Source organism: Urocitellus parryii, unplaced genomic scaffold (assembly GCF_045843805.1).
Source record: "Urocitellus parryii isolate mUroPar1 unplaced genomic scaffold, mUroPar1.hap1 Scaffold_224, whole genome shotgun sequence".
Taxonomy (NCBI): Eukaryota; Metazoa; Chordata; class Mammalia; order Rodentia; family Sciuridae; genus Urocitellus; species Urocitellus parryii.
The window spans coordinates 6,683-25,336 of NW_027552355.1; the positions used below are offsets into that span (position 1 = coordinate 6,683).

The following is an 18,654-nucleotide window of genomic DNA, read 5'->3' on the forward strand; positions in this document are numbered from 1 at the left end:
TAGGTAGAGTATTCCTTATCTGAAATGCTTGGGACCAGTGTGTTTCAGATTTTGCAGTTTTTCAGATTCATTGGTTGAGCATCCCTAATCTGATAGCCTTTCTTGATTTTAGAGGGGGCAAAGGAAGTAATTTCTATCAAGATTTCTACTCTTTTTTTTTAACAAGCTGATAATCTTTATTTGTTGTTGAACCATTTTATTTGCCTAAATATTTACTACAAAATCCTAGTTCTCCTTGGGAGAAATCATGATGTGGAGTTGAGTGTAAATATTTATCTTAGCAAATTTGCTTTTCTCTGTGGAAGCTTGTTTTTAGTGGTCTATAAGTAAAAAGAAACATCAAAATGATTGAAATTTTCTTGTCTTTTTTGCAGGCTGAACTCACAGGAATCAAATGGCGTAGGTACAATTTTGGAGGGCATGGGGACTGTGGACCCATAATTTCAGCCCCAGCCCAAGATGATCCAATCTTGTTAAGTTTCATCCGCTGCCTGCAAGCCAACCTGTTGTGTGTATGGCGTCGTGATGTCAAACCAGATTGCAAAGAATTATGGATATTCTGGTGGGGAGATGAACCCAACCTTGTGGGTGTAATACATCATGAACTGCAGGGTAAGGATTATGTTTTTTTCTTAAAAATTATTTGAACAGTGGTAAATTCTGAAAAGGTTAAGATTGATTAAGGAAGATTCCAGGTGTTTAATAATGGGTTTGTCTATAATCCTCACTCTCACCCGTCTTCCTAACCCATATTTTACCCAAGTTCTCATGTTCTTTCCCAATCACACTGAGAATTAGAATCTTGTAAAACGATTATATTGTTAAAGAAAAGTAAGTGTTCCCTGGGTGTGTTGGGGTGGAAATAAGGCTAAGAATCCACTGTTCTTAAATAATAGGAAATTTTGAGTAATTAGCATGATAGTAAAATGAACAGAATTGCTTTTTCTTAGACTGGGCTCTTATGATTCATTGCCAGCTGAACTCTTTGGTGGAAAATTTGAAAAGTAACACAGGAACTTAAGTGTAAGCCTTATTGGGCAAAATTATGATATTGGACAGAATTTTGAAAAAAAGATTATTATAAAGGATCTGGTTTGATTTCTGTAAAAGATCTTAGCAAAATTTCCCTTGCTTTGTTACTGCATTTTATGTAATTCAATGATTTCAAGAAGATTGGCTTTGGTGTTAACTAATTTTCACATCAAATTGCATCTGATATCTAGAAACTGAACTAATGTAAGGGTTTTATTGTTCTAAGTTGCTCTTCATATTTACCATCAAATTATAACCAGAGGAAATTTTATTAGTTCGAGTTTCTGGTAAGAGGCATTTTGCCTAACTACTTTATGTTTTGTTAATTAGTGGTTGAAAAGTTTCAGGTAGTGTTTGAAATGTTTTGTTAGTTAACATTATTTTTTAAAGGAAGTAGTAAAACCAACTTTAGTGCATATTTGTGAGTCTGCTCAAAAGGTTCAAAAATTTGCCAAAACTCCTTGACACTTTTCCAACTTTTCTTGGCAGCCATTTTTAATCTCCGATATCTGCTGCCACAACAGCTAGGGGGCAGTAAACCACAGTGGACTAATTGAATTGTTTACCTTATTTATTAAACTCAAATCTTCTGATATTTTTTAGGGTATTTGTTTTGTAAATACAAAAATTCATTCTGGGTGAGATTGCTTACTTAGCTAGTTAATCAGCAAAATCTCAGAATTTATGATCATCATTAAGTCCATTTCATGTAGTTAGTTGTTAATTTAGATAATATTGTTAGAACACCCAAATTCTGTTGATCAGAATTTTAAAATTAAGATAGTTTGAGATACTCATAGCATTTATGTTTGTCCTCTTCAATATCAAAACATATACATATTTTACTGTTAAATGTTTTTGTAACATGTAAAGGATCAGAACTTTTCTTTTTCCCTCCTCCTCTTTTTTGTTTTAAATTGATTTCTTATTTCTCATAATGTGTTCTGCCTCGTCCTCTTTCATTTTGCTGTTCCATATTGATCCCCTCATGATTAAACATTTTTGTGTTAGCAGTACAAATTGTTTGGTAATGATGAGGAAACCAAACCGAATTGTTTAATTTATTTAATTGAAGTATTAAGTTACTCATTCATAGCAACAAAAAAAAATTTCACTGTTAGAAGAAAATCAGGTTGTTATTTTTTTATGGGCTTTGGTACTGAGCAAACACAAAGGTGTATGCTATTTACATTTCTTATAGTAGTTTTAGATTGAATAGGTGCATTAATGTTTTAAGTTTTTTTTTGACAAAAAATTAAGCAAAAATTGACTGATGTTTGAAATTATTTTTTAAAATTACAGAAGTACTATATATTTAACTAAAAAGTTAGGAAAACAGAACCACAAAATGAAGCAAACAAAGAAATGAAAATCCTGGAGGCTAATGCAGAGTTTTAATAGTTGATGTTTTTATGTATAAACGAAATTGGTATCATGCTGTTTTGTAGCTCAGTCTTCCCTAACAAATAGGTTGTGAACATTTTCCCATGGGAATGAGTTTTTTTCTTTTGAGTTTAGGACTATGTAAATTGTTTATCCTTTGTGTGCTACCAGCAAAGTATTATAGTGATAGAACAATTGTAACTTTGTTGGATATGCCTCTTCCCTTTAATAAATGTTGAATTTTAAGAAAGTTATTAGATGTACTCATATGAAGTGTCTACTTTTCCATAAAGTAGAGGTTGAAAAGGGTAGTATTATGTGGTTCAACCTAATAGTAAGAAATGTTTGAAACTTAGTTAGAAAAATGGCATAAAGACAACTTTATTTCAAGTGATGGGAACTATGACACATAGAGGAAACATGAAAAATGAAGGATACAAAAAGACTATTAGTCATGTAAATTAAGGATATGTAGGAATCTGTTTCATTCTCTAATATATTTAAAAGTCATTTCATTTTGGTTAGAATAAATTTTGGCAGAATCCTGTTACTAAACTTCAACATTAAATTCAACTGTACTATTACTTGCATCATCTCCTTTTTTTTTTAAATAGGGACATTTCACTGTTCCTTAACATTATTTTTTAGTTATGTTATTGGCATTTCCCTTTGTCTTTATGGTGGTCCCAAAAGAGCTTACTACTTAGAAACGCCACAGTAAAATATAATACCAAAACCAACATCTTGCATTTAAATGTTATAAAACATCCCCATAAATGATAAAGGGTTTTATAATATTATACTTTTAAAAAATGCTTGAAATAGCTATGAAATAGTGTAAGAGAAAACAATAATACATGTATAGTTTGTCCCTGTCACTTGGAGAAACACTTGTGGGCTCTCGTCTTGGAATTGTTTGTGGCATAGTGGTTTAGAGCTTGGGCTGTGGATTGCTTGGGTTTGAATGTCTGCATGATCATTTAAAAGTTATGTATCTTTTGTCAGTATATTTAACTTATTGTCTCAGTTTCATCACTCTAAATTGGATTATGAAGCTGAAGTTTATAAAGTGCTTAAAATAGCACACATAGCAGTCAAACTATAATTGTGACTACTACTGCTGCTGCTAGTAGGATGACGGCAACCCGTACATCAAAATTAAATCATTTTGGCAATATTTAAACAATTTGGTTCTGTTCTGTATAACATTTAATGCTTGCTAGTATCTGTCAAATACTATTTTTAAGTGTGTACTTTTAAGTCGAAGTAAGTACATTTTCTAATTTTAATGTTTAGCAATATAAAATACCAGAGTAGTGAAGATAACCCCTGCTCATAGGATCTTTATCAGGACTTACTTCCATGGCAAAACCTAAATGACATTATGGAGAGATCAGTATTTGAAGATTTGACATTGTTGTGTCCCTGTAGAGTTGAGTTGCAACTTTGCTGACCTCTGCCCATAATGGTATCAAAGAAGGGCACATGCCGGATGGGTGTATTTTTCCATCCTTATGGCCATATCCTCTGTCTGTGGGTTCAATTTTAGGGATTGGAATGGATCCCTACCCTTGATAAGCTCATAATCAAAAAAGGTATAATATAAGCATAGAAATTTGTCTATGTTAGAAACACCATAAGAATGTAAGAAAAGGTGACATTAGAGGTAAATCTTATAGAATATATAAAACTTATCTAGGTTGAGGTGGAGCTTGTTCTAGTCACAGGAAGGAGCTCACACAAAGATTTATGGAGTACAGTGAAGTAAGGATGAGGAATTTGTCTTACTTGATAGGTTTTGAGGAATTGCTGTATATTTCTGATCAGGAAAGCTATAATTAGGAAGATTAACACCTAATGTACAAGATGAATATGAATGGGAAGAACATAATTTTACAATAATTAATTTTATTCTAAATTAGGATATGAACTTAAATGTCCTACTAGTTTAGGATACAGATTAATTTAAATTACAAAATATGATCAGGTACTAACCTTGATATTAATAATTAATAACCTTGATATTAATAATCTTTGATAATTATATACACCTGTGCTCTTTTCTTTTGATTAAATTCTTTCCCATAGTTTGAATTTTAGAGATTGATACAGTATGCTAAACTGACCCCCTATACTAACAAAATCGTTTTAACAACAGAGTCTTCTGTCTACTTCACTGCCTAGTGGTAGGGAAAGACATGCAGTCTAAAACCCCCAATAATAAAGAGAGCAAGCACGGGCTTCCAGGGATTGGAGATTGCTGTGTAGAGCATTAAGAGCGTTTGTTGCAGAAATGACAGATACAGACTAGTATGTGCTCAAGAATGTTTGTTTAATCAGTGAATGAGACTTATTTTATGTGATTCTAATTAAGCATAGTATCAATTTTGCAGAGAGGGTTGACATATAGTAAATTCTTGAAAAATTTTAGATGATCTGATAATGTGAGGAGATTGAAATAGTTAAAATTTGGCATTATTGTTTTTTTGGATTTTAATTCCCAAGAGGTGGAAATATCTAATTTTCTTTATATGTTTTACCAAAAACTTACCACTAAATTTTCACTGTCTATAATTTTAAAATTTAATGTTGTGTTTTCCCTTTCCCTTTTGATTATTACATAGACAAATACATATTGTAACAATAATACAACTTTAGATCTTTAAAAACATTTGATCCAATATCAGTATCAGAAGTCTTAGGAATTGACTTAAAAAGCATTGGGGCAAATTGGCAGTTCCTTGTATATTTAGGGAGAGAAATATTGCCTATTGCCTTTTTTTTTTTTCCCCTTTTTAAAGGGTGCTGCCGCCTATGCCAGGAGGCATGGGCCATTGTAAAAACAACATTAGGAAACACAGATCAGGTTTTCTGACAGTGACAAGTGTGAGACAACAATTTAAAACACTAATATTGTGGTTTATACTGTTGAACTCTTTGTAAGCCTCTGGAAAAAGAAGTAGGCATTTTGTAGGGGTATAGGAAGGCTGAGAGAAGAGAATGAACTAGTTTGTTAATATAATATAATCAGTATAGAGTATGATCTATATAATCAGTGTAGAGTATGATCATATTCTCAAATGATGGGATTGATGTAACCTGTGTTTATCTCCAAGGAAGAACCCAACTTCCCCAGTCCCTTCCTCCTTTGATTTAGAAAAATGTTTACACGTGTATATTCATATACCTTTCCCCCTGATAATTAAACCATTTGAAAGTGGTTTTCAGACATTATGAACCTTTATCCTTGTAAATCCTATAAGAACATGGGATATTTTCCGACATGACTATAAAACTGTTGTCATACTGAAGAACTTCAACATCCACATAAGAATGGACATCCACATTAGAATATTTAATATTCAGTTCATATTTTAATTTCCATGGTTGTCCCAATAATACTTATTATAGCTTTTCTTCCCTCTGATCCAGGCAGGGTTTAGTCAGGTTCATACAATGCACTTATGTGTTTTGTCTCTTTAGTTTCTCGTAAGGTACCACTTTGCCTAAGTTTTCTTTCTTTATCCTTGTTTGGTTTTTTTGAAGATATTGATGTCATTGGAAGGGACAAGTTCAGTTATCCTATAAAATTTTTGATATTTTGAAATTGTCAATAGTTTCCCCATGATGAAAGTCAAACATTTTTGGCCATACATAGGGTAGATAATGTTGTATATTTCCCATGTGTCACATCAGAGGTACAGTATGTCAGTTTGTGCCAGAATTAATGGTACTAAGTTTAATCACTTTGTCAAGGTAAGTTGGTGTCTGCCAGATATCTCCAATGTATGTTCTTTCCTTTTGTAATTATTAAGTGGATTTGAGGTGAAGCTTTGAGATTTTATAAATAGCCTTTTCCTTAAAAGAGCCTCATTTTTAGCCTGTTTAAATAAACAGAATACTTCCTTGAACCATCTCCTTCTTTTTTTTGAAATTGTGATCCTCCTGCCTCAGCCTCCCCAGCTGCTTGGGATTATAGGCGTGAGCCACTGTGCCAGAAACCATCTGCTTTTTAAATGATCAAATAAATACTGCTCCTTAAGTCACAGCCAAGGTCAAGAGGAAAATGGAAGAAAAACAATGAAGTTCTAGCAAAGGCAAATTAAGATGGCAAAGTCAACCTCTGAAAATTTTTCCTTATAGAATTAATCTTTGAGTGTCGATTGAGGAGTAGGATGACTGGGTCAAATGGTGGTTCCATTCCAAGTTTTCTAAGGAATCTCCATACTGCCACCAGCAATGTATGAGTGTACCTTTCCCCCACATCCTTGCCAACACTTATTATTGCTTGTATTTTTGATAACTTCCATTCTGACTGACATGAAATGAAATCTTAGAGTAGTTTTGATTTGCATTTCTCTGATTACCAGAGATGTTCAATATTTTTTCATATATTTGTTGATTGATTGTACATCCTCTTCTGAGAAGTGTCTGTTCAGCTCCTTAGCCCCATTTATTGATTGGGTTGTTTGGTTTTTTTTTGGTGTTAAGTTTTTTGAGTTCTTTTTATACCCTGTAGATTGGTGCTTTATCTGTTGTGTAGCAAAAATTTGCTCCCCAAATGTAGGCTTTCTCTTCACCTCATTGATTAATCTTTGAATTTAAAAAAAAATTAAAATTATTTGAACTTACTTTTCAAGTGTAGAATAGTGGTTTTGAAAAAAAGATGAATTATATGGTTCTGCAGCATTGTAGTTATGTAAAAGTATTTAATGTATCAGCATTTCTTTTTACAATTGGAATTTTTGAGATTGATTATACAGTGTACCTGAAAAATAAATTTTCCTTTACCTTTCATTTTTATAATTTTTATGGATGATAATAGAAAAATACATTTGTATTTTATGAGAAACAAAGTACTTGCAGGGAGGATATATATTCAGAGGTAAATAGTTCTAAGTAGTTTATAAGGTATCTTGGTTTTAACTGGAATCTAATCCAAGTCTTAATATATATTTTTTGATTTCTTTAATCATTATTATAATTCTGTTTTCCAGTGTTTTGTTCTGAAAGTTTGCTAAAGCTTTCACATAGTAATAATTTTCATTGTACGATGATTATCTAGATGATTCTAGTGCATACATACTTTTGTATTAGACTACTAAATAATTATATTCTTAAAACATATAATTAAGACTTCAGTAATAGATTCATATTGTAACATTATGGCATGATTATATTGACTTAAGGATTTTTTCATATGAAGAATAGAAAAAGATCCATTGAATTCAAATTATTAAGCTAAATGTGCTTGAAATTGAGAGGACAAGTTGAAGTCAACTTTAAAAAAAAAAAAACAAAAACCTTTATTTTGTTTATTTAGTTTTTTATTTATGTAGTACTGAGTGCCAGGATGAGCCCAGTGCCTCACGTCCTGAGCCACAACCCCAGCCCTGAAGTCTAACTTTTGAAAGTAAATAAAATTGATGTGTTACCATGGGTAACTTACTGACCCATGTAATTAGTTTTTTTTTTTAATGAAAAAATGAGACATTTATGTTGAGATTATAGTGATATAGTATGTGAAGAAAGGACTTTTATGTTCTAATGATGTGAAAATTAAGTAGTTGATAAAAAATTATAATTTAAAGATGATTGCTTTAGGGAAAAGTTTAATTGTTTGATGGGGGGGTTAAGTACTGGTAAGTATAGGGATCATGGTCTAATCTTTTTGCATTGATATAAAGCCCCCTATGGATGTAAAGTAAATCTGGGTAAAATCTCTTTCTTAATGAGATGTGACAGTCACCATTGGAACAAATTGAGAATTGACTATACTATGTAAACTGTATAACAGTCTTTAAGTTTTTTTTTTATTTTTATATTAGATGAACACAATACCATTATTTGATTTTTATGTGGTGCTGAGGATCCAACCTAGTGCCTCACACGTGCTGAGCAAGTGCTCTACCAACTGAACTATAACCCCAGCCCTCTTTTTTCTTCTTCTTCTTTTTTATTTTTTTATGGTACCAGGGATTAAACTCGGGGGCACTTGACCACTGAGCAACATTCTCAGCCCTTTTTTTGTATTTTATGTAGAGACAGGGTCTCACTTAGTTGACTCTCCTCAGCTTAGTGCCAGCTGAGGCTGGCTTTGAACTCATAACTCTCGTGCCTCAGCACCCTGAGTTGCTGAGAATTACAAGCCCATTGCCTCTTTTTTCTTTTTAATGCAAATAATTTTGGTGATGAATACATTGTTACTTACGAATAAATATTTAGTCCAGGAATTTTATGGATAGATGTTTGGAACCTCTCCTCTGCCTCCTTATTTGTCTATATTTTATTTCAAAAGTTTGTCCTTTAATAGAAAACTTTATTTAGATGAAATTGTTGTACATTAAGGTGGTTACTTAAATATTTCTTTGTCCAGTAAAATAGTTTGTTTTATCTCTTGTTCAGGGAGACTGATTTAAGAGTCTCAATATGAAAAATTGGAGGAAATATTTAAGTGTTAATAGGATTAAAGTCCTAAATAATTAATGAAAAAATTATGTATTTCTGACTATTAAATTTGAATGGGGTAGAGATGTGAAATCACATTTATAGAGAGCAACACCTTTGTTTTATAAGCAAACACTTTGCCAACATATTTATTTGGCATTAAGTTGATCTTGCTGTTGAAGTATTTTGTGTAAAAGATGAAAATTAAAAAGTCCCTAAATGTAACTGGGATTTTCTTAAGAAGAAAGAAAGGGGAATGGTTCTTGATGATCAGCAGAAATGAACGTCCTCTTCCATTTTTGTGTTGAACTTAGCACACCCAAAAGGAAATTGAAGCTTAGAGAAGTCTGTGATTAGTCATGTCACTAACAGAGGTGGAACCCAAACCCGTATTTTGTAACTTTTAAAGCATATTTTGTAAACTTTTAACTTTGAAACTGTTGTCTTCTGGGAGGATGTACATGACCAGCTGTGTGATTATGCCATATTAAGTGAGTAAATTCACTTTATCTGACAAGTTTAAATAAAACCTGCATTACTGTTAGAATTTAATTTATATCAAATCAAATCTATTTCCTGTACTTATAGAAACAGCCTTGGCCTGTGCTCTTCTTGACCAGGGACTTTCTGATTTTAACTTACATCTATGACACTGGCAAGTGTTGATTCCGATAGCATCATCTCATGCATTTAGTCTTTGATCTACTGAACCCTGCTCATGCCAAATTGATAACAGAGGAAGTAAAAATAAAATAGTTTTGGGCTTATAAAAACTTGACATGAATGTAGCACATTTGAATATTCTTGAATATATTTGAGTACCTGACAGGAGTTAGCACGTGTTTTTATAAAATATCTTATTGAAGTAATTGAAAATGTAGAGTTATACATTTGCTGTCATTAGAGGTTTTTTTCCCCTCTTCTCTTTTTCTTTTATAAATCTATTATCATATGCCCAGATACTGAAAAGTCAGAGTTACTTAGAAAGAAAGGGGATAGCTACTGGGTGAAGCAGGATTGGATGCTGAGGCTATGCCACAGGAGTCTTGGGCCTGGTTAAAGAAGAGTGGACTAACCTGATTTATTTATAGATCCCTGTGCTGAACTTTCTGTCAATGATTGTCAGAAAAAGTACCTACATATGGTTTCCATTTGATTTTGTTTTATGATTCTTAAGCAAACAGAAATTAAAACTTGGTATATACTAAGGAGGTAAGGTTTTAAAAGTTCTTCTAGAAAATAATGTAGAAATAACAAATAGCACCCCCCCCCCAAAAAAAAAGATGCAAACAGTATACAGTATAGAAATCTGTTTTAAATACTAGGGAAGCATGAAATTGAACTCGGTTGCTTAAGTATTTCATCTCTGAGCTGCCATCCTGATGCTACCTGAAGAGGTTCTTCTCATCGAATATCATTATGGCTAGTAAGTGTTCAATAATTTTCTTTAAAGCTCCATCTATGTAAATATTTTTGAATAATTTTACACAAGTACTAGGCCACATACCTATTTCTTATAAACCCGACATTGATAAAATGCACTCTTTGTATAATTGGGTCTTGTTTTGATCCTGGCTCTTTCATATTGTGATTTGGCAGTGAGTTCAACAGAATAAGCATTATCCTCTTGAGGCCCATCTAGGATTGAACTAAAGGGCTTCTACAATAACCACATGATCATACAATTGGTTGTTCTTTTTTTATTTTTTATAAATGCCTGATAGTGTGACTGAATATGAGCTAGTTGCCAGGGTATTGTGGTGGAATAATAATCTGCAGTTTGTATTTAATCATGCAGCAGAACTGTCTTGATTAAAAAACAAAACAAAAACAAAAAACAATCCACAAAATAAAACCCAGAAGATAAAAATTGGATAAAGGTGAAGAGCCTTTGTGTTGAAAAAGATGGTACGCATAGAGTGATAAAGTGAAAATGAAGGTTAGCTGCCCACAGTTTATTTTGTCATTAGTAGCCTCTTCATATTTAACAAAAATATGGCAAAATACACCCCCTCCGCCCCTGCCCTTGGGTGCAGGGGCTGGAACCCAGGGCTTCCTGTGTGCTAGGCAAGTACTTTCCTGCTGAGCTGCATCTCCAGCCAAAAAATACCAACCTTAAAATACTACTTATTTCTGACTTTGCTAAAGTTGGGGGAGGTGAGCCTTTTTGTTACTCTTGGGGCTTACTTTTTGAAACCAATAAGTAAGTATTTTTAAAGGACTGCCTGAGTAAGGGAAGTGTAAACCTCTTCAAGTTCTCTTCATTAAGGTTATTTTATTTTTCAAAGGTAATCTTGGACCTGTTTTTAAATGTAAGCTATTTTGGTGTTTACTATTTATACGCAAGTGTGTTCCTCACATTTAAACATATTTAGTCTAAAGGAGAAAAATTTAGATACTTGCAGTTGAATTTTAGGCACTATATTTTTAGCTTATTTTAAAAGTAGCCTAGTACATATTTATAATGAAAAAGCTTCTGCCTTGGCATCCTTGTACAAATTAACCTACAGTTGATTGTTTAGGGAAGAAATAGCATGTGTTGACAATGATTCTTATTTTGGAACATTTGTCATACCATTTATTCAGTTCATGGATAGTGTAACAAAGAGGGGCTCTTAACTGCTTCAGTCACCTTTGCTACTCAAATTATCTTCATTGCTGCAGGAAAGGCTCTATTAACTAGAACTCAGCCAGAGCTCTCAAATGGATTAAACATGTCTTGTACCTTTCCACCCCCCAAAATTAAATGACTTAAATATAACAGTGTCAAGTGATTAGTATAGCTAGGGCAGATTTATTTGATTTCCAGTATGATTGGGGCATTATGCTTGAGAGGATACTCTGGGGGACAGAAGCACTCTCATGGGCTAAGTGCTGATTTAGTTTAGTTGCCCACACTTTTAAAATTATAGTATTGTATAATAATAATGATCAAGTAATAATGATATATGAGAGAATGCTTTAAAAAGCATTTAAAAGAAGGCTCACTTTCTTTTTTTACGTATTTCCTTTTATATTCTATAGTTTTTTTAAATTTTTTTTTTTTTAGTTATAGGTGGACACAATATATTTTATTTTTATGTGGTGCTGAGGATTGAACCCAGTGTCTCACGCATGCTAGACGAGTGCTCTACCTCTGAGCCACAACCCCAGCCCCTATTCTATAGTTTCTAAAATGGAAATTTAAATTTTTTTTAAAAAATTAATTGAATAATTTTCCATAAATTGTTCTTATTAATGTTGTAGATAATAAGTACTTTGGAAGCTTGGCAAAAAGCATGAGTTGTATGTAATTGTCCTGTAGAACAGGTGACTGTGGAAGAGTACTATTTTTGGGGTCAAAGTGCTTAATGATTTTTATGTGTCAGAATTCTTGTTAATTTATAAATTCATTAAGGATAGAATGACTTGGCTGACCTACAAATGTTATGAGTTGCCAGTCCAACACTGAAGTTGATATTTGATATATGGAAGTGGTTATCCAAGATTGTCAAGAAAGTCTTAATTGAATCATAGCATTTGATGTTTAAAAAAGGCAGTTACAACTGTTTACTGACTTTGGTGTATAATTCGAACACCTAGGCTTGTTCCTGAAAGGATTTAAGAATAGTGAATTGAAATTTTTAAATTTTAATTAAATTTTATTAAAAATAATTTAATTAAATGTTATTCATATTATTTTAAATAAGAATTATGATCTAATGCCTTGAAAATCAGTGTGTTGTATCTTGATTATCAATTGACCAGAGTATTTTTAAATTTTTCATTAGTATCATACATATAGAATTAATAAGATTATTTGGTTTATAAGGATTACCACTCCAAATTCATGCTATGTGTCATAATAAATCTGTTTCCTCTTCTGCATTTTTTTGTATAATAATTTTTGTGTTTGTTGTGATTATTAATTTTATAATAATAATAAACTAGGAGGGAATCATGGATGATTTGAAAGTAATAAGTTGGAAATTAGAAAGCAGATAGTAGTCAGATATTTATATTTCACTCCTTATATGTTAGGCATTATACTAGATGCTTGATCATCAGTCTTAGAGTAGAAAGTAGTTTTGGATTTATTTTTGAATCTTAACTTGAATGACATAGGGAAAAATTCAAAAGTTTGCTGATTTTTTTTTACCTTTTATATTTATTAAATTTGTTTTTGTTGAATACATGAGGTAAATTTAGTAGTTATGAAATAGGTGTCAGCTTTTGCTATATTGAGACTGTAAATCTGATACAACTCTTTGAATGTTAGGAAGATTGCAAACTAATCACTGACTTTTTAAAAAGTTCAGTGGCACATCAGTTGAGGTGTTTTCTTTAAATAGTAGAACGACACATCTGTTTAATTACTACAGAATGAAGTATTGTGTCCAAAATTGTAATGGCTTGCTAAGATAAGTGGGAATCTAGAAGTCAGCTATGTAAATAATCATTTTCTTCTGGAAATTTCTGCATAGAAGGCATTTGAGTTGGAAGAAGTAAACATTCATTGAAACTGTAATTCTGATTATTATTTTATGATTTAAATTAATTCCATGATTATTTCATGTGTATTCTGTGAAAAGAGTAATCAGTGTATAATGGCACCTACAGAGCTAATAATTTATTATTAACTTTAGATCCTAGAGGTAATGTTACAGATAGTTTTGCTATATTATTCTAAAAACTGGCAGTTTTACTTAATTTTGTAGAAACCTTCTGGAATTCAATCTTTTAAGCATTTAAAAGTTTGAACATTTCCTAAAAAAGAAGTTTGTTTCAATTATGGCATTAACATTTTACCCTTAAAGTAATTTGCCTTGGAAATACTGTATATTTTATATTTCAAAAATTTAAATTAATATTAAATTAATATGCATACATGAATGAATGCTTCTGGAAGTTTGGTTTGATGGACATCCAGGGATTTTAATTGAGGGTACACTATGAATATAAAAAGTGAATTAATCTTTATATTTGTTAAATCTGTTTGTAATTTTTTTTTTTTTGGTGCTGGGTATTAGACCAGGGCCTCATACGTGCTAAGCACTCTGTCACTGAACTACATTCCTAACTTGTAAGTTCTTAAAGTACATATTTATTTATATTTTTTAAAATATATGTACATATAAAATGTATAGCCAATTGATTTGTGTTCCTGTTATAACAGAAAAAAATGTCTAAAGTATCCTTTGGGAAATTTGGATTTCTGAAAATAATGAAGAAAATTTAAATTAAAAATTTTGTTTTTGGGTTATATGTAGGAGAAATTTGAAACTGGAAAGTCTTTTACAACGTATTTATCCATTTCTCTGACTCTTATGTCATTAAAAAATACTGGTGAATTAAGCATGAAACTTTTTTCTGACAACTGAATTTCTTTAAGATGCCAGAAAGTACACAGAGTACTAAAGTATTAATTTCACAGGTAGAGTAAAGGCATGTGGATATAAAAAGCAAATTTTTTTTTTTTTTTGGCCATAGTTGGCTGGTTGACAAATTATAATTGTTGGACTTGCAGGAGTCTTCAAGTGCCTGTTTTTTCTTTTTTTTTTCTTTTGGTCACAAGAAGTTTTATTATAACTGAGAAGAGAATCTTATATCAGAATGTAAGATTTCACAAATAGTTTTTTCCCCTCCACTAACTAGATCAAGTGTTCTCATATTTTAGCATACATAATATCACCTGGGAAGATTCTTACTCAGTTCATCTGCAGAGGGTCCCAAGTCTGCATTTTTAATATGCATCTCTGATAGAGGCACACAGAGCTGTCATGGGGATTCAGCAATTGTTGAAATCTAGCTCACATGTACTCTGGTATGGGCTAATGTATTTTTTCTTTGCAGAATGATACTATCAACTCACAAGAGTTCATACCCGAAGGACTGTTCAAGTGCTTGTTGTATTTAGGAGGACTGGTGTAATAATTGCAAGAGTATTAAATATTAGCTTTAAAGAGACTTTTTTTTAAAACTAATAGCACTAGAGGTAGATTATTGTTAAGAAACAAAAAATAAAAATCCCATTTTACTAATTTACATTTTTATTTGGTATTTTGACTTTTTCAAAGAGTATAACTTGAAGTAAATTTGATTTTGGGTAAATCTAATGTAGAGTAAATATCTCTAGGCTAACATAAATATCTAAAATGACCTGGCAAAGGTTTAATTAGGAAAAGACTGATTAGATAGTTTAGCCATTGAATCTGTTTATGCTATTGAATCTCTTATCCTTGGAGGAGGAAGTAAAGTATAGAATTCAGTTCAACCAGCATTTGCTGAGTGCTGGGCATTGGGCTATTTTCTGGGAAAGACATAGTCACTGCCTATAGGAGGCTGAAGTATATAATTAGTTGCTTATTTTTTCCTAGAAAGTTAATGAATTTTGAATTTAGAGCACCTTTTTAAATATGAGTATGAGAATGTTTGGAAGTTTTTAGTGGGTTCTGTTGCTTTTTTTGTTGTTGTGTTTAGTTTTGTTTATTTTGTCTTTAGGCGTTATCATACTTCAAATATGGGCCAGATAATGTGCTAGATATTTGGCATTCACTGGTGAACTGGGTAATTCAGTTCTGGATCTGTCATTTTATCCTTTAATGGGATAATTAAGTAAACAAGGAGGCACAAAACTGTATGATAAATGTTGAGTTGGGGAATGTGCTTTTCATTTCTTTGCCTCTTCCAAGTTCATGATCCTGCTGTAATATTAGGGATTTGTTTCTCTAATTCAAAATGTTTAGCTAACTAATTTTTTTTGAGTTTTGTTTTGTAAGATGTCATCACTTGGGATGAAGTAATCGTGTGTGTGTGTGTGTGTGTGTGTGTGTGTGTGTGTGTGTAAAAAAGATGATAGAACTTTACTAATCTTATGCTTGAAACTTGGGATGTGGCTGTAGTTCAAGACAACTAAATTGGCAGGTCCAAAATAGAAATTTTTAAAGTGTCTAATCATTTATTGCTTCCATTTTCCCAAGATTAAGTTTTTTCATGTTGCATCCATAATATACCATCAGACAGCTGCTTAGAAAGACTTAGTTTCTCTCACTGGGCTTCTGTTTCATTCCCATCTAGGTTATCTTCAGTCAGGTAAGTAGGTGTCCAAACAGCTTCTTAGTTATGCTCTTGTGTCATGTCATGCTCTCTTCCTGGACAGTGATAAGCTTCACAGGGGAGAGCACACATTTCAACACCAATTGACTTAGAGTCTTCCATCAACCTTCTGTAAAGCTAAGGAAAAAAGACTTCTCCAATTATCATTAGATTGTCAAAAATGTCAAAGTATTAAAGTTTCTTTAGAGTGGAAGACTATGGCTTTTGCCCAGAGTTCTCTATTATTATTAACTTTGTTGCCATATATTGTTATCATTGGATGCTTTTATGCACTGACATTTCCTTTTTAGTTAGCCACATCTTTGTCAGGTTAAATCAATGTCAATGTATGATAGCATATTGACCTTCACTGTGATAACCATTTGTCAAATCATCAAATTTCTCTTGACCAGCTGAACCCCCTATATGAAATAGGATATCTGTGAGTATGGAACTCCAGAGGATGGACTTAATACCCAGCATGCCTGCATGCTTTATATGTTGACCAGTAAAGTGATCTTTCACAATCCCCCGACTGCAGTCAGTGTGTGTTTAAATTAAACTTGGTTTTCTCTTTGAGCAGCCATTGGTTTTCACTTTATCCATTCATGTTAAGACCTTTGTGGGGTGTCCTTCCATTAGTATCTCAGTCCCTTTATTGAGCCAGACATTAATTCTTGAAGGTTTAGGTGCTAGTAAGAATGAGGACTACCAATACTCCTTATGTTAGTATGTAGTCGGAGCCATGTTGGAGGTGCACATAAAATGCTTTGGGAATTTTGAAGAGTAGAAATGATCTGTTGTTACTGGGATTAAGTTTTCTGAAGGAACTGACTTATCAAATGATGCTTCAGAGAGTGCATGGGAAGCTGTAGATTTCAGGGGTGGGAGGGAAGAAAGACAAACTGGTAAAAGTGACTAATAAAAGGCTCACTGGAGAATTGCAGGCCATAGCCATCATTTCTTCTTGACTGTTGAGAAGGATGTGATAAGGAGAAAATAAGGAAATAAGTTTTTAAAGGTACTTTAAATCAGATCACGGAAATTCTTGACAAATACAGGTTTAATGCATTATCACCATTCAGTAAACCATTAGAAAAATCTCTGGAGAATCTTAAGCAGAGAATTAAGTGAACAGTTTGGAGGAATATCTGGGCTGCAGTGTGTTAAGTGCATTGGGGCAGGGAGGCTGGGAGTATTATCCTTTTTCATCATTCTTGGTGAGAAACAATGAGGGTCATGAAATTACCTTTTTGTATACTTTTACCACATCTGATTTTTGATCCTAAAATATTGAACGGAATATCATACGGAAGCAGAGTTTTAATTTATTGGTATTAATCAACTGAAGTGTAGAGAAAGGGGCTTAGATCTATTTTATCCATTAAATGTACACTGAACAATGTACATCTTCCTAAATACTGTGCTAGGCATTGTGGAATTGAAAGTAAGAAAAAAAAAAAAAATCCCAGCAGGTCTGGAGGCTGAGGCAGGAGGATTGTGAGTTCAAAGCCAGCCCCAGCAACAGCGAGGCCCTAAGCAACTCAGTGAGACCCTGTCTCTAAATACAAGATAGTGCTGGGGATGTGGCTCAGAGGTTGAGTGCCCCTGAGTTCAATCCCCAGTAACCCCCACGCCCTAAAAAAAAAAAAAAAAAGAAGATTCCTTGTCTGGCTGGTAGCAGCACATCCTTGTAATCCCAGTGATTTGAGAGGCAGAGGCAGGTGGATTATCAGTTTTGGGCAATTTAGTGTAACCCTATCTCAAAATAAGAAGGGCTGTGGGTGTGTACCTCTGTATGGTAGAGTGCCCCTGGATTCAGTCCCCAGTATTGGAAAACAAAGAACGACAGATAGACAACACCCCGCCACCTGCCCAGATATGAGTCTGCACTTTAAGTTTTTGTACTTTGGCCAGATAGGGGAAATTGAATTGAATTACAGTCTGAGCAACTCCATGTATTTAGGGCTTCCAGTGTGTGAGGTGGGGGAAGAGATAGGATAGGGGACTGCTGCCTGAGGCTGGAAGTTGGGTAGATGGGAACACGACTTCCTTGGCTTTATCCCGTAGACAATGGACAAAGCCTTCGAAAGTTATATGGAATGAACAGATTTCTCCAAGGCTGCTGAGGGTGTAGCTTGCCAAGTTCTTTTATCATTTCTGAAGGAAAGCTATTAGGGAATATTCAATTAAAGGAAGTGTTGATTATCTTTTATATACTTCATTTTTTTAGGAAAAAGCACCAAGATCATATTATAGTATGCTAGATGAATGAGCATACCTAAAACAAAAGCTAAATATTTTAAACTTTTTTTATACCTTTTTAACAGAACATTTAAAAGGAATTAACCTATTATTCATTCAATTTTTGCATATACAGTGATATCCTTGGAAATTTTTATATAGATTTTGATAATTTAAAAAATTCAAGATGCCCTGCAAATATTAATTAGGATATATATTTGATACTGGTCGTATGGGGCCAAATTTTTTAAATAAGGTGTTCTGAATTTATCTGAAAGGAGAACATATACCTGTGGGGGAGCAAAGATGATTGTGGTGGAGGGTTTATTTTCCTTCTGTTGGTGAAGCAATGTAGAGCTAACCAAGCTAACATCTATTGACACATCTGTCTATTGGCCATTTGAAATCACAATGAGTTAGATAAAAGGCTTTTAGTTAAAATATATTCTGGGCTATTTTGTTTGCCTTTTTTTT

The 18,654-nt window shown here is 32.9% G+C and overlaps 1 protein-coding gene across 1 annotated transcript in view; it reads left to right on the forward strand.

Moving 5' to 3' along the window:
* Window positions 1-374: 374 nt before the first annotated feature.
* LOC113180938 (mediator complex subunit 13L) overlaps window positions 375-18,654 on the forward strand; it is a gene marked incomplete at its 5' end in the record, with an annotated part of 267,867 nt that continues 249,587 nt past the window's right edge. The window contains one exon of the mRNA XM_077794521.1: window positions 375-612. Within this exon, the coding sequence (XP_077650647.1) occupies window positions 375-612 (238 nt within the window). The remainder of the gene's footprint in view (window positions 613-18,654) is intronic.